Source organism: Ciconia boyciana, chromosome 4 (assembly GCF_034638445.1).
Source record: "Ciconia boyciana chromosome 4, ASM3463844v1, whole genome shotgun sequence".
NCBI lineage: Eukaryota > Metazoa > Chordata > Aves > Ciconiiformes > Ciconiidae > Ciconia > Ciconia boyciana.
In genome coordinates, this window is record NC_132937.1 from 62,272,025 (window position 1) to 62,287,507 (window position 15,483).

At 39.1% G+C, this 15,483-nt stretch overlaps 1 protein-coding gene across 4 annotated transcripts in view; it reads left to right on the forward strand.

Moving 5' to 3' along the window:
- Nucleotides 1-15,483, forward strand: part of DAPK1 (death associated protein kinase 1) — a 90,220-nt gene that overhangs the window by 59,224 nt on the left and 15,513 nt on the right. For all 4 annotated transcript variants that reach the window (XM_072859670.1, XM_072859671.1, XM_072859672.1 and 1 more), the window contains 8 exons: nt 268-387; nt 1,480-1,578; nt 2,385-2,483; nt 3,655-3,753; nt 5,227-5,424; nt 5,825-6,022; nt 9,250-9,348; nt 14,692-14,769. In XM_072859670.1, the coding sequence (XP_072715771.1) occupies nt 268-387; nt 1,480-1,578; nt 2,385-2,483; nt 3,655-3,753; nt 5,227-5,424; nt 5,825-6,022; nt 9,250-9,348; nt 14,692-14,769 (990 nt within the window). The remainder of the gene's footprint in view (nt 1-267; nt 388-1,479; nt 1,579-2,384; nt 2,484-3,654; nt 3,754-5,226; nt 5,425-5,824; nt 6,023-9,249; nt 9,349-14,691; nt 14,770-15,483) is intronic.

The window sequence follows — 15,483 nt, forward strand, 5'->3', positions numbered from 1 at the left end:
ATCTCAGTGAGTAACAGGTTCATGTGCGAAGAAAAGGGAAGCATACTGTACTAGAAAAAGTGTGGGGGTTTTTGGTGTGGGTTTGCAAATAACATGCGTGCTTATTAGCCATATGCTTCACAAAGGATTACAACTTGCAGCTGAAGCACTCTAAAAGACTTTGAAAATTTTACTGTTTTAAATTTTTTTAGATGTCTTGGCAGCTGTTGAGATAGGGATTTTTACCTTGAAGCTAACAATTTTTCTTCTTTCTCATTTAATTACAAGGATGAGGAAGATTCTTTTGTTATGAAAGCTATTATTCATGCCATCAATGATGACAATGTTCCTGGATTACAGCACCTTCTGGGATCTCTGACAAATTACGATGTCAATCAACCCAACAAGGTAGTGTGGGTCTGAGTTGAGGTGCGTGGGGGACTAGCTATCACCCTGTTGAATAGAGCAACGTGGTTGTAAAATAGAAATGTAACACCTGAAATGAAAAGACAAGTGGATTCGAAATAATTCTGCCTTTCTTTGGGAGAAATTTTAATGTGTTCTGCGTTCAGTCTTCTCAAACTATCTGAAAATGGAGCCCAAAATGGTTTTGGGTTTTTTTTTTGCTTAGGTCTTTGAAAAAGTATTAATCAAATTTATTGTCAAGAGCTGTGGTATATCAGATGAACCAGACTGCCAAAACTGACTTTGCAAAGCACTGTTAGAAACAGAAGTGCCATACTGCAGAAACTGGTTATGTGAAAATAATGTTAGATGGTGTCGTTCATTTTCAGAAATGAAATTACTTGCCTACTACAGTATTTCAGTGCGCTGCTGCTGTACTAACAGGAATATTGGAAATGAGACCAAGAGACCAAAGTTCTGTTGCTGGCTCTGCTGTTTAACCTTGGATAAATATCTCTGCTCTAATTTTCACTTTTTTGAATGGTTATACTGACCTTCATTATAATAAAATACTTTGAGAAATATTCATGAAGAGCACTATAAAAGTAAAACATTTGTTATTTTACTGTGATGGGGTCTTGAACCTTTCAAGAAATCACTGTCTTTTTTGTTTTAATGGTGCAGTCCCATTTAACTTTCCCATATGTTGATGGTGGCTTGTGTTTTTCAGGTGGTGTGGCAAACAGCTTAGGTAATCTGGCTTAAAATGTAGATATAAAGAAGTTGCAAAGGGGAACATCCTTGCCAAATTGGGCTAATGAGAGCTTAACATTAATATTCCCAATTTGAAAAGCATGCCTTTGCTGTGTGGTGTATCATTTAGTAAATGTGAATTCATCCAAAAAATATGGAAGATTGCTGAGCAATAAACTTCTTTGGACAAAGGGACAAATTATTTTTTAAACGGTATTCCCTGAAGACTTAATTTGAAACTGGAAATCCAGAAATGCCGCTCAATGCCTGTCTTCTATTCCACTCTCTTTTCTTAATCCTTCAAAAATTAAATATATCGTTCTTGTTTGTATTTCATTGTAGCATGGAACACCTCCGCTACTGATTGCTGCTGGCTGTGGAAACATTCAGATGCTTCAGTTGCTTTTAAAGCGTGGATCCCGCATTGATGTTCAAGATAAGGTCAGAGTTCTGCTTTGTCACCATTCTGTATAAGTTTTTCAGTACAGTTAGCGGAGGGCAAGCAGTTCAGACGAAGTTGTATTGGAAATAAAAAAACCTATGCTGCAGAGCTTGTTTTCTGTCTTCCACGGCAAAAAGATAAAAGCAAATCTTTAATAATGTCATTTATTACTAGTGCATATCCTCTGATTTTGATCACTTTATTAGCTGAAGTAATTTGAATGACACTAATCCTAAAATGTAGTTCGTGCTTACAGAATTGCCTCAATTAATTCAAATTAGTGATTGCCCTAAAACACAATGGTGAACTTTCTTTAATATAGAAAGATAAAAGCACATTTTAGCGATGAGGAGTGTCGCAACTGAAACTCGTATGTGACAGAGGGTATGCTTTGCCACAAGCTTTTTTTCAAAATGTGTTGTAATGATCTGGGGTTCATTTAAAGCAAACTTGAAGCACGGTCTGCTTCTCTATCTAATAAGTGGTAAAGTAAGCAGTAGCAAAGTTTTTCTCTCATGACTGTTTTGTCCAAAAAACTCCCTTACAAGGGGGAAGAGGATTATCTTTGCCAACAGTGATGCTGTTAATCATCCTTGCATAGAGGGGTTTTTGTTGTCATTGTTGGTATGTGGAGTTGTTGAATCAATTTGAAGATTTTTTTTTAAAAAGTAAAATATGTTCATGTAAGCTTGAATAGTTGTTCAATATACCTGTGTACTTCTAAGTGCATGTATACCTCAGTTGAAAATCTAGAATTAGGATTCTAAATTGATCAATAACATTTGTAAGCAAATATTTTTGACAGGTTGGATCTAATGCAATCTATTGGGCTTCTCGACATGGTCATGTAGAAACGCTGAAATTTCTCAATGATAATAAATGTCCTTTGGATGTTAAGGATAAGGTAAGAAAACAATTATTTTTATTTTTCATGCAGAGAGCCTTTTTTTTTTATAACTTTATCTTAGCAAAGAGAGAGATCTTTCAATTGGAATGATTTTCAGCTGTGCCATAAATTCAAGAATGTGACTGGCTTTTTTAGTGTGGTTTTTTAAGCTGACATATAGGGCTGCAATAACAGAGCTTTAAAGTAGCTGGATGTACTGATTATTTTCCTGACAAATGTTAACCAAGCATGCATATTAAATGTGGTGAGTACATGGTGGGTAGGTGGGGAAGTACAGACCTAAATTAATTTTTGCTTGAAGACTAGATTTCTCATTGGAACTCAGGGTAAAATCATGATTCTGTTTTTCATTCCTCTTGATTGAAAATCACTTTTGTCTGACAAGTAAATTTGACTGTTATTAAGTTGAGTATAATGAAGCCTAACAATTTATAGCTGATGAGCACTTACCTTGTCTTCAGCAGTGTTACTTGAGCAACATTTGCCCAAGAAACTAGTTGCTGTTAAAATCTCATACCATAGAGATGTTTTTATACTAGCCAAAGCTCCAGTACAGAGGCAATTATACTTGTGAAACACAGTTTGCTTTGTTGAGGGAACTAGTGCAAGGCAGGGCACATTAGCAAAATTAGTGTTTGACTCCTGATAGGGCTACTAGGAAAGAAGTTACTCTCTTAATAAAAATACCATTTCTTTTTTATATAATTTCAACAAAAGGTTGCTAATAATTACATGTAATGACCAAAATACGCCAGGATATACCAAAGTCATAGGCCAGCTCCCTACATTTGTATGTACAGGGCCAAGGGGTAGCATATGGAAATAGTATGAATAGAAATAGGACATCTCTTTCAACACCAATTGCACATGCAGCTGACGCCTCGTACTGCTCAGAAATGCCATTGTGGCTGAGACCTGGAACAAACTAAGTAGGAAAATAAGTTCCAAAAAAGGAAGGCCTTTGAAGAAATAACCTGCCGGGTGGTGGTGTATCTGTCACATACAACTCAGTTTGTAAGCAGGAGATCTCTGCTGACTGCAGCTGTCCTGCTGGGTTATGGAGAGGAGGAGTACCCCATGCAGCTGACAGGCATTCAGGCTGTACACGGCAGTGTATATCTAGGGGTGACATATGAAATTACATTGGTGTGTTCTTCTGTAATTGCAGTCTGGGGAGACCGCTCTCCATGTCGCAGCTCGTTACGGGCACGTGGATGTGGTTCAGTTTCTCTGTAGCATTGGATCCAATCCAAACTTTCAAGACAAGGTGAGTCATGGACACTGTTTTTCTTCAACAAATAAAGCTTTAGTATGAGTGGTCAAAACTCTTAGTCTTGCCTTGCAGCCTCTGGCATGTTTCCATTTGAAAAAAATAACAGAATTATGGAGGTTTCAATACCTCTTAGTAGAAGACTATGCAAAAAAAAGTGTGCATGAACCAAATAGTGCTATAAAACACAGGTTTTCTCGAAAATGAAAGCTTAAAGATGGAGAAACTCAACATCATGAAGGGATGAGTGGTAGTGTGTGCTCTGTGAGTTTAGCTAAAGCTTTTTACTAGTTTTTGACTTGACTTCAGCTTGTTTTTAGCTGTCATGGGACTTTTCTGAAGTGTCAAGCACTCATTTTGGAAAATGAGAGGAGGGCTTCTTTAAAGCTCTGAACTCTTGTGAGAAGTCAGGAAAGGAAAGGCTTGATAGAACAAAACATCCAGTTGACCCAAATTTAACTGTGTGTGGGAGTTCCACAAGCCTCCCCAAGTGTTGCATCCTCTAGGACTACCTTTATATTGTTTAAGCAGCAGCAGGCCAAGGGACCACAGGATATGCTGTTCGACTATTTTTCCTCAGATTTTTACAGAAACCTTGAATACAGTCCAAGTCCTCTACTATTATCAGCATTGATTGTCTCCTCATTGGTATTTGCTAGGTACAGAAAGGATATCCCATTTCTTAGAATTTGATAGAATTACTTTTTTGGTGGGTTTTAATCCTCCCTGCTTTTCAGTGGGCTACTTTCAGTAGCATATTTTTGTAAAACATTTGAGTTTCTTAATGATGTTCAACATAACTGTTATGAAGTGCAAGGAGATTGAAGGTGAATATTTTGAAGCTTCCTGGGTTCAAGCAAAAAAACAAATTAGAACCTCAGTCACAACTGAACTCAAAATTCCTACAGTTTCAAAGGCTTGTCGTGATGCGGGTTTAAAGGACTCGGGTTTCTAAGTACCCGAGTCACTGCCTGCACTCCTAAATCCATGGTAAGCAGAGTGATCTGCCTCAAACTGCAAGTCTAGTGGGATTTGCATCTCCTTGGTGGGCGATCTGTTTTAAACACTGGATTAGTCCCTCAGTATACAGGATGTAGAAGTTGCTTATGAATGAGGATCAGTTTTCAAGTGAGAGAACCAAGATAGCTTCAGGAGCATGGAAACATCTAAACTAAGATTGCTGACATGCAAGGTGTTGTCAGTAATTAGTTTTATGGTGAGAAATATGGACTCTCAGAATCCACGTAATGATGAAAATCATCTGTGTTACCATAATCACTTGGTATGTCAGCAGGAGTTATTCTTGCTTTGAGAATGTCAGCATTAGAAATTATAGGATCTTGTTATAGGGCTTACTTAGTAGGCTTTTTTCTTTCATGTCATCTTTCTGTCTAAGTTAAGGCAGGGAACTGTTCCTCCTGGCCTTTGGTTCAGCTCTGTTGTGGTTTTTTTTATTCTCCATGTTGATAGGAAGAAGAAACCCCACTGCATTGTGCTGCATGGCATGGCTACTACTCTGTTGCCAAAGCACTCTGTGAAGCAGGTTGCAATGTGAACATTAAAAACAAAGAAGGGGAGACTCCGCTCCTGACAGCATCTGCTAGGGGTTACCATGATATTGTGGAATGCTTGGCAGAACACGGGGCTGACCTTGATGCAACAGATAAGGTTAGTTTGAGTTGCTTTTGGTCAGGAATTACGTCCAGAGACCACAGGTGTCACAGAGCCGTATCTCTCAATTGCTTCAGTTGAATACTGCAAGCCAGCAGTGTTTCCATGGCGTGGGTTTTCTGAGCAGTTCACACCAAGACTACTGATGACTGGAATACTCTTTAAAGTTGCCCACTGATTATTTTTCCACTATGGGGTTTTTGCTGATTCATTATCACCTTATCAATTCTCACCTTATGAGTAACACTCTGAAAAATGGCAGGAACATTGGGTTCTGTAATTGGCAACAAACTGTTAAGAGAAAAAAGGTGGATATATGGTTTGGCTTTGATTTCTATGGGTTGGATAAATCACACCTATTATTAAATCTCACTTACAAGCTGTCTTGTGATTTCAGGATGGTCATATAGCCCTACACCTTGCTGTGAGAAGATGTCAAATAGAAGTAGTTAAAACTCTGATCAATCAAGGATGTTTTGTAGATTTCCAAGACAGACATGGCAACACTCCCTTACATGTGGCCTGCAAAGATGGGAATGTTCCTATTGTGATGGCACTCTGTGAAGCAAGTTGTAATTTGGATGTCACCAATAAGGTAGGTGGAATACGGTTACTGAACTACTTTAATAGCTTACCTATTGCATTAGATGACCTTTTCCAGGTCTCTGGTATGAAAAATGTTTTTCCTTTTCATTTTTTTTCTCTCTCAAAGTGGCCAAACGCAAAGCATTAAATGACTTGCCTTGCAAATTTACCTAAGTTTGTTTCAGTTGAATAGATGATTAAAGATCCATGAAGAAAGAGCCCAAGTGAATTATCACAGTGTATTTTGCCACTCAACTCTAATGTTGGAGTATATGCCAACCTTCTTCCCTAGCTGTATAGCTTTGCTTTGTGTAGATTACATCTAGGCAGTGAAGAGCAGATGAAATACATTGCTGCTGGCCTTGATTTGATGTGATTTAATAACAGTAATTTATATACAGAATTGAAGACTGGTACATTTTTCTGAAAAATCTGCTTTGAATTCTCCAAATTACATTAAAAGATCTGCACTGTCATCTAACAAGGGATTTAACTGAAAGGCAGATTCTATTCCTGGTTATAAAAATAAGTGTCATATTGGCTGGTTTATGTTTTTCTGCATTGAGCTGATTTATTAAAATAAATCCTAATCAAACGTTTATCTTAGAATAGAATAGCTTTAATTTAGCTATTAAGCAAATTGTCACTGGCAGGGTACAGGAAATCTCAGAATTAAAATGTTAAATATAAAATTATTTTCAAAAGTTGAAGTCAGCAGTCTGAGTGAGGTGCTTTTTGGGAACTTTCTTACTGATCGTTGTTTCACAAACACGTAACAATTGCAGAAACACTTGGTAAATGTTATAAACCTAAAAATGTTGATTCCAGTGCATATCACTGGATTACTGCCAACTAAAAATATGAACTGTCCATAATTGTTGTAAGCACTTTCCAAAGAGAATGTTTAATAGCCTGTCCCTAAACTTTGACATACTAGTGCCTTGTTTGCTTCTTCTGTTGTGCTAGTGCTGCAGTGTATGGCATAACTGAATGTGATGCTCTACAGGTTTAATATCCTGGCTTTCCTGCTAGAGATCTTTAAGAGAAAAGCAAGCTGTTTCAGGAAACTTTTCCTTTGGTTAGTTTGAATAGGTTAAGGTCAGCCATTGGACTCTGCTGACAGGCTGTGGGACTTAGGGCTTGATATTTAGCTCCGATTGTCTTTCTCTGCCCTATTTAATTTTTATATGCTACAAAGTTTGAAAGTTATTCATAGGAGTCTTTATGTTGGTATCTGCAATTTGTTTGATTCAGGTGTTGTAGCTTCTTTGTTTTTCTGGAAAAGTACATATTCTGGCAATAAAATTTTGCTAGTTAACACTTCCATTTATTACCAAAGCACTGACCTTCTCTGTACTAGCCAGCTGAAGAAAGTTGTGGGGCTTTTGGCTTGAGGGTTGTCCAGTGTAATCACTTTTGGTTTTAATAACTAAAATCATCAGCTGCCAAGTGAAAAAACTTAGAATAATGAGCTCCCCAGTCCTGCCTCTGAGCTTAAACCTGATTGACTAGGCAATTAAATCCAGATCCACAGCTGAGAACACATTTTGGGGAAGGTGAGTTAATGCAGCACAAGGCTGGATTATCACCTCCTTTCATAATGGAGAATGCTGAGCTGGCATCAGTGGCCTGGCCACAAGCATGATGTGGAAAAAATAATCAGTCTTCAAATGATCAGTGGGGGTGGGATCATGGCTACAGAACCTGTGGTTAAAGTTTGTGTCCTGTTACTCTTTTAGGAGTCATGTATACTAGAGTGATTTTTAGAGCGCTTTTTATTTGAAAGGGTGAGTTTGGGTCTTGTCAAACAGAGAATCTTTATTTCTATTGGTAGTCTTCAGCATGAGCCCTGTAATGGAGTGCATTAGCGTAATGACATTTATCCTTGGTCCTCACATCTGGCATTGTCCCACATGTACGTAATACCAATTGAAGGCACTGTTTGTTTCTTCCACAGACTATGTGCAGGAAAACATCATATGCATTTATTTCAAATCACAGAATCACAGAATCTTTTAGGTTGGAAAAGACCTTTAAGATCATCGAGTCCAACCATTACCCTAACACTGCCAAGTCCACCACTAAACCATGTCCCTAACCACCACATCTACAGGTCTTTTAAATACCTCCAGGGATGGTGACTCAACCACTTTTCCTGTCAGCCTGTTCCAATGCTTGACAACTCTTTCGGTGAAGAAATTTTTCCTAATATCCAATCTAAACCTCCCCTGGCGCAACTTGAGGCCCTTCTCTGGACATGCTCCAGCACCTCGATGTCTCTCTTGTAGTGAGGGGCCCAAAACTGAACACAGTATTCGAGGTGCGGCCTCACCAATACCACGTACAGGGGCACGATCACTTCCCTAGTCCTGCTGGCCATACTACAAGCCAGGATGCTATTTGAGTTGATGTGTAGGGTTTTGGGGAGCTGGGTGTCTTTTCAGTTTCCAGTTGTCAGAAAGTTAGCTTTGCTTTCAATTACTCTTTTGTGAAGTAATTTTGTGAGTTTGTTTCTGAATGTAGGGTTGAAACAGGGAGAACAGTATTGAAAGCATGAAAATATGTGAAGTAATAGTAAGAGGATTTACAAGCAGAGAATATATGGTAGTGATATTTACAACAGTAGCTCTGACATGGAAGAGCAGAAGTGGATGTCATGAGGACCACCTGCTGTCAGTGGAGAGATTCAGGGGCAAGTGCAAAAATTGGGGAAGCAATACTTAACAGCACTTTCCCTCTGTCACTGAAAGCACAAATTCCTTTGGGCTGACTTCTTGCATTCATCCCTTTTATTCCTTTGGGCGGAAGGGGAGAGGCTGCAGATATGTAATCTTCAGTAATACTTCAATTTAAATGGAATCCAGAGCTTTAAAGGTTAAGGACTTAGCATTGCTTAACTGGTTCATATTTAATTAATCAAAATGCAATTAAATCTACTGGGAATTAGAAAGACATTCTCAAATATAGCCAAAAAACTCTAAAGGATTCCTCCACAGTTGTGGGGGATTTAGCTATAAAATTGTTCCCATTTTTTAAGTAGTTAATCTAGCCTTTGTTTTTAATTGAGGTTTAAGCAGTTGTGCTTAAGCTGTAATCAAAAGTCCTTTTTCTTACAGTTTTTGCAAGAACTTTGCTGTGTATCAGTATGTATAATTATACAATGTGTTTTATTATTAGTTATAAAATTTGGAGTGAAGTTCTTTGACTAACGTAATGACATTTTTTTCCCCATGTTAGTATGGAAGAACACCTTTACATTTGGCAGCAAACAATGGCATTCTTGATGTTGTCCGGTTCCTGTGTCTTACTGGTGCCAATGTAGAAGCTTTAACCTCTGTAAGTATTGAGAGATATTGTTGTGCTTCTTGCTTCTTTTATGTGGAATTTATTATGGAAACAAATTCATCTCGGCGGGGGCGGAGGATGGAACGACAATGGTCTAATATAATTACATTTTGAAATTTAAAAAAAAAAAGTCTGTTCTATGTCCACAACTTGAAAAGCATTCTCTGTTGTCCACTTGTTCCCTTCTTACAACTGAATTTGAAACTGATTAAGGTACAGTACAGCTGCCACTTCATCTACACCTAAGAATTCTTCACCTAAGAATTACTCATAGCATTGTGTTTTCTGTCAGCACAGTGAGCCACTGTCATTAAGATGTATTTCATTTCACATCACGTACAGTTTACTGTACAAATGTATATATGTTAAATATTTTTCTTGCTTTCTGGGGATTAAAAAGTTTTCTTTTCGTGGTAGGAGATGTGTGGGTACATGGATGTGTGAACTAGCATGCAACTATCCTTGTAAAACAAATCGTTTATGTCAGATCAGTCAGCACCACTGCTTCCAATTGGCACCACTGAAGGTATTTTTCATTCTCACTAAGGTGAGAAACGTCCTCCTAGCTGACATATCCACACCAAGAATGAAGTGTCCTTCATCATGCACACTTCATACGCACATGATGCGTTATAGGCATCATACACACCATTACCTGTGTTTTGAACAAACTAACCATGTTTTATTTTCAGACGTATTGTATCAGTTTACATTGGAACTCGCCGTAACCAATGCATTCTGTTCAGAAATAACTATTGCTCTGTATCTTGAAATCATGTTGTGATTAGATTTTCATTGAGTCCATGTTTTTCAAAGTTCTTCTCCGTATGAATTATTCCTGAGACGGCTGAAATGGAGGGAAAAAGGAGAAAACTTCTGTTTCTTTTGCTTAACCCATTTCGTAGAAAATACAAATGGTTTTGTTGTTTTCCTGTGCATTTAGCACTGCGTTTTTTTCCTTTAAGCGTGTATCTTGTGTGGCAGGAGGAAGCTTTCAAAAAGCAGTCATTAAAACCAATGAACATGGAACTGTGGCTTAAACAAGTTTAGCATCTAAAAATGACTTTTTGATAACTACTAGATTATGGATTGCCATGTCCCCTGTTAATCAATAATAATGAAATGTGCATGCAGTGGACTTTGTGTGATGTTTTACAGATTTTCCTTCGTCACCTGTTTTTGTCGTCCCCGTGTCTGTCCGTCCCCCCCCCATCCCCCCCTCTTTGTTTTTTGGTATGTCTCATTGTGTATCTGTATTTTCACTATTACATACTGTAGAGATAAGATATAACAAAAAGGTGATGGGAGAATTCTTGAGCTGTATCACTCCATTTATGTCATGACAGCTGTGTTGGTATAATTGCCTGTGTGGACCCTGTCCTTCCAAGATAAAAGTACTTTTTATCTCTTTAGTTTAGATCAGTTTGAAGGAGATAACAAATTAAATAGTGCTGATACTAAATCTGGCAGGAGAGGCAGATTATACATAACTATCTGATTATTCATATTATACATAACTATAACTATACATAACAGTTATGTACTATACATAACTGAATATACATAACTATCTATTATTGCAGCAGTGTTGTAGCAGAGAGAAGGGAAAAGGGAGGAGAGGAAGGGAGGAAGCGCGTGTGGTGATTTTAATGGCATTTCAGTTTTGCATTAGTTTGCTAGGTGGATGTTAAACTGTTCTGAAAAGTCTTATTAACAGCTCTTTCCAAACCAGTGCAGTAGAATTAATTACCTTTTTCTTCTCTCAGAATGCCATTTCTGAGAGAGTTAACTTTTTCAGCACTGTTAAGTAACAGGCTGCAGTATGATTTCTCTGCCTCCTCCCCAGGCTAAAGCCCATTTCAGTTTGATTTTGAATTTGATTGCATGAATGTTGTTAGAAAACCTTATGCTCCTGGAGTATACAATCATTTCCAATGTTTGAATATCCTCCAAAAAATTCTGTTGTGCTCACATGGTAGCTGGCACCATGTTCTTGGCTTCTCCTCATGGAAGTTTCTAAAATTTTACCAAGTTTAAAATTGTCAGATTGCTTAAAAACTTTGAATGATGGTGCTTGCAAATGGCCAGTTAAACTCGGGACCACTCTTGCAGGCATAGCTATCTGATTTGCAACAAAGGAGCCAGTCAGCAATTGCAATGAAATATTACCACCAGGTGTGAAATATGCTTTCATGGATCCTGTAACAAGGCCCTTTTCAGATGCCAGCTTTGCTTACACACTGCTATTCCAGTGTATAGATACCCTGTACTTTTGAAGAAAGCTTGAACGGGAAAATAACTTACTGCAGCCCGTTTGCTATTTTGCTTGTGTATGTATTTTCTAATTCTTGTTGTGCTCTACAGTTCATCCTGCAGTGGACATCCAGAGAATTAAACAGTCTCATCAAGTTCACAGTTTTGGACAAAAAAGGGAACTTTGTGTTAATATCTTTTTCATTGAAACAAATTATTTTTCCAGCTGTTCTCTCAATCAATAAATTGAGCTTCCAGATCTGAGTCTAAATTTTCAACAGAGATGTGAACTGAACTGCTAGTATCTGTCAGTGTAAACCTGTCAAAATGCTTTTTTGGGGTAAATTTAACCTAGAGTAAATTTTTTCTGCTGTACTTGGTGCTTGTTGCCAATGCTCTGGGGTATCCTTCACCTACTCCAGAGGCCTTTCTGCCTGTCATGTTTACTGTGTGGTCTGATGACCATGGACGTCAAAAATGATGCTTCTCAGGCAATGCCCTTGCTAAGGCATTGTTCCGTAAGGGAAGGTGAGCTAGGAGCCAAGAGTAAACAACAAGGCAAGCAGGGACAGTGTCCTCACCCAGTCCCACAGTACCCAAGCAAGGCAAGCAGACCAGGTCCAGTGATGGCAACCAGCTTCAGCCAAGAGTCCGGGTCGCCAGACAAGTTTGTAAGAATGAGGCAGGTGTGAGGTTAAGTCAAGGTCAGGAATTGGGCTCGGTGACCACGGTCAGCCAAGGGTCTAGTGATCGCCAGGCAAGTCCATGGTGAAGAGACAGGTTCAAGGTGAAACCTGGAAGTCAGGGGCCAGGTCAGTGGCATACACGGCCACATGCAGGCATATAGCTGCAGTGTTGCCCAGGTGAGGACCAAGGGCAAAAGCCTCAGCCTAAGAGCAACGCCTGAGCAAAAGGTAGCGCGAAAGCCCCTGGTGGGGCTTCTTTTCAGGTCTTCTTCCTTCACAGCAGCCTGAACCAAGATTAGACAGCTGGTCTTGAGCTCAGGAACCTCTTAGGAAATGAGGAGGGAGCTCTGGGTCATGACAGTGCTGTTACAGGTAGGCTTGCTCTGTGCACACATCTGCTTAGACTTTTAGCAATTTGAACCATTCCTCTTGCCATTTTTCCAGTTTTGGGAGCAGTCACCTCCATCCCATTATAACCATGCTCACCGGTCAGGCTCTGACTGAGCCACTGCCATCCACACTCCTTGCCCAATACTCACCAGGTGGTTATTTCCTTTGTGTTTGTGCCCAAATAGCTGTGACTGAGCTTAAACAAATGATATATTGGAGTACAGCTGTTTAGGCAAAGCCAGGCTTGAAGCCAGAACAAACCCCCCTGGAGCAATGAGACACAGCAAGCAAGGATGTCACGTTACCCAAGCCATGCCACCACAGTTGTGGCACGTGCATCGAGAGGTGTGCAACCTGCTCTGATTTCAAAGGGACAGTGCCCATGCAGGGATCTGTCGCTGCATGTGTGCTTGGTGCTGGAGTTTGCCAGGCCGTCTCCAACCTTATGTTGCAACAGGAACATGCTGTGCTCTGGAAGAGCGCAGGGCCAGGCTGTAGCAGTCCTGCTTTGGATTAAGAGGAGGCCAAAGATTTGGGGATCCAGGTAAAATTCACATTTTAGGTTGGTGAAAGCCACATCCTGTTACCACAGGGATTCTCAGGAAGGGGATCAAGTTTTCCCCTTTATTTGAAGGTTTTGGATTCCCCTGGATGTGCCCAAGACTGCAAACTCAGGAAGCACTAGAAGTATTGAAGCAGTTCTCCTGATGGCAGGCTAGCTGCCCAGCCACTAGACCACTCTTCCTCTCATACAGCAGGCACTCAGGATTAACTGGGATTGGGAGCGTAGGGTCAGCACAGACAAAGAGATTCTTCCCCTTTGATACATCTTCTCTAAGGAAAATTAATTTTAAAAATACATTCAGATATTTCTTTACTAAAGTTGCAACTACATGTCAACTCTGGAAGGAATTTAACGGTAAGGTATTGGTTCAAATGTAGTCAATTCATGCCATCAACTACAGTTTTGGCTGTTTCTTGCTAATATTCTGCTCCTGTTCTGTCTGAATTATCCAAAGTTCTGGAGTACATAATAACTGTTATGGAAACCTGAAAATGGCTTCTGTAGGTGGACAGTCAATTGTCAAAGATATTTATTTCATATGTAGGGATAATAATTACAGTAACCTCAGAAACAACTTAAGACAATGCAGGTTTCACATGAAAAACTAGTAAAATCAAAGGTAGAAACCCATGAAAGAGATCTTCGTTTTCCAGTACTACTTCTTAATAATTGAAAGCTCTTATCTGCTAGAGTGAAAGAAGCAAAGTGCTCATAAATTAGTTACCTCTTACCCAAAATTTAAAACAACACAATAGCTTAATGTAGTTATAAGAGTGAAAGTAGTGAGCAATTTTTCTTTCAGCCTATTTAATATTAAACTGCTGACCTGTGAAACATGGGTAATTAAATGGCAAGACCAGAATGCTGAAGGCAGCTTTGCTTCTCCTTTTAAATTTGCTGATACATATCCCTTACAATGTTCTTGCTTTCTGGAAATCTCCAGTGACTGATAAGCCACTGTCATTCTTTATCCATTAGTAAACAAAATTCACCTGCTATTCATGTGAGTGAATATGCTGATGTGTCCCCCTCTGTGAACTGTTTAAACTTGTAGGTCTGTTCAGTATGTAGTACCTATAAATTGCAGTCATCCCCTACTGGTGAGAAGAGAAGGGGAATTCAGATGGGGGGAGTATTGGCATCACTCTCAGGCTCTGAATTCAAAGTATCTTGTTACAGTGGCATCCAGATGTCAGTTTACAAAAGAAGTGCCATTGTTCTGCATTGTACCATATTTTTTTGGACAATTTAAAAAAACAGGGATTCGGAGGGGGTAATTATTGCTCATTGGTTTTGTTTGGTTTTTTTTTTCTTCTCCCTATTTCATCTGCATCTGACAGCAATTCTGTTACTGCCTTGAGCAGCTGAGCTATGTTGCACGTGATTTTTTTATTGTGGGCAAAAGGAAGGAACTGCTGCTAATAATTTGTGTTTTAACAGGATGGGAAAACAGCAGAAGATCTCGCCAGAGCAGAGCAGCATGAACATGTAGCCAGTCTGCTTGCAAGGCTTAAAAAGGTTGGGAATGCATGAATTTTAACTGAGGTTTTCATGTTTTTAAGATACCAAGAAAAGTTTGACCATGGGAAATCATATGATAAGATATTAATCAAAGCCATTCTAAAAAGCTGTTGCAAAAATCCTTACTGGAATAGTGTCTCTTCCCCCCCCCCTTTTTAATTTGAAATTATGCCCTCAGTTAAAGCTAGTATGTACATATTAAGAAAAATGGCTAAGCTAGTCTGCACCACTGATCTATTTTATCCCATTTCTGACAATGCCTAGCAAAGCATTTAAGGTATTTAGCAGAAACTGGAAAATAAACTATTAAGAATTAGCACATCCCACAAGAGGACTTATTTCCCCACCATCACCATTTTAGTTACATTAGGGTTAGGAAGTATGAGAGGTTTGTGCTGCTTCTGGAAACTCTAATACCATGTGGAATTGTTGTGTAAGTTCTAAGTGTCTTTTTTTAATTCTGCAATTTCATTGTCTACAAATACCCTGACAACTAGAACGCAAAGCTGATCTTGGCTTGTTGTAAGGCAGTAAGTCTGACACATCTGATACGCATTGATTATTCTGGATAGGCAGCATCACTCATGCCGTGAAGGTTCAGGGACCACTGGCTTGGAGATTCCAGGCAACAACCAGACCAGTTAAAAGAGTCCTGTTTTAATTATGCTGATGGGTCTGTGGAAGACTGAAATAAATGACCATTTCAGAGTA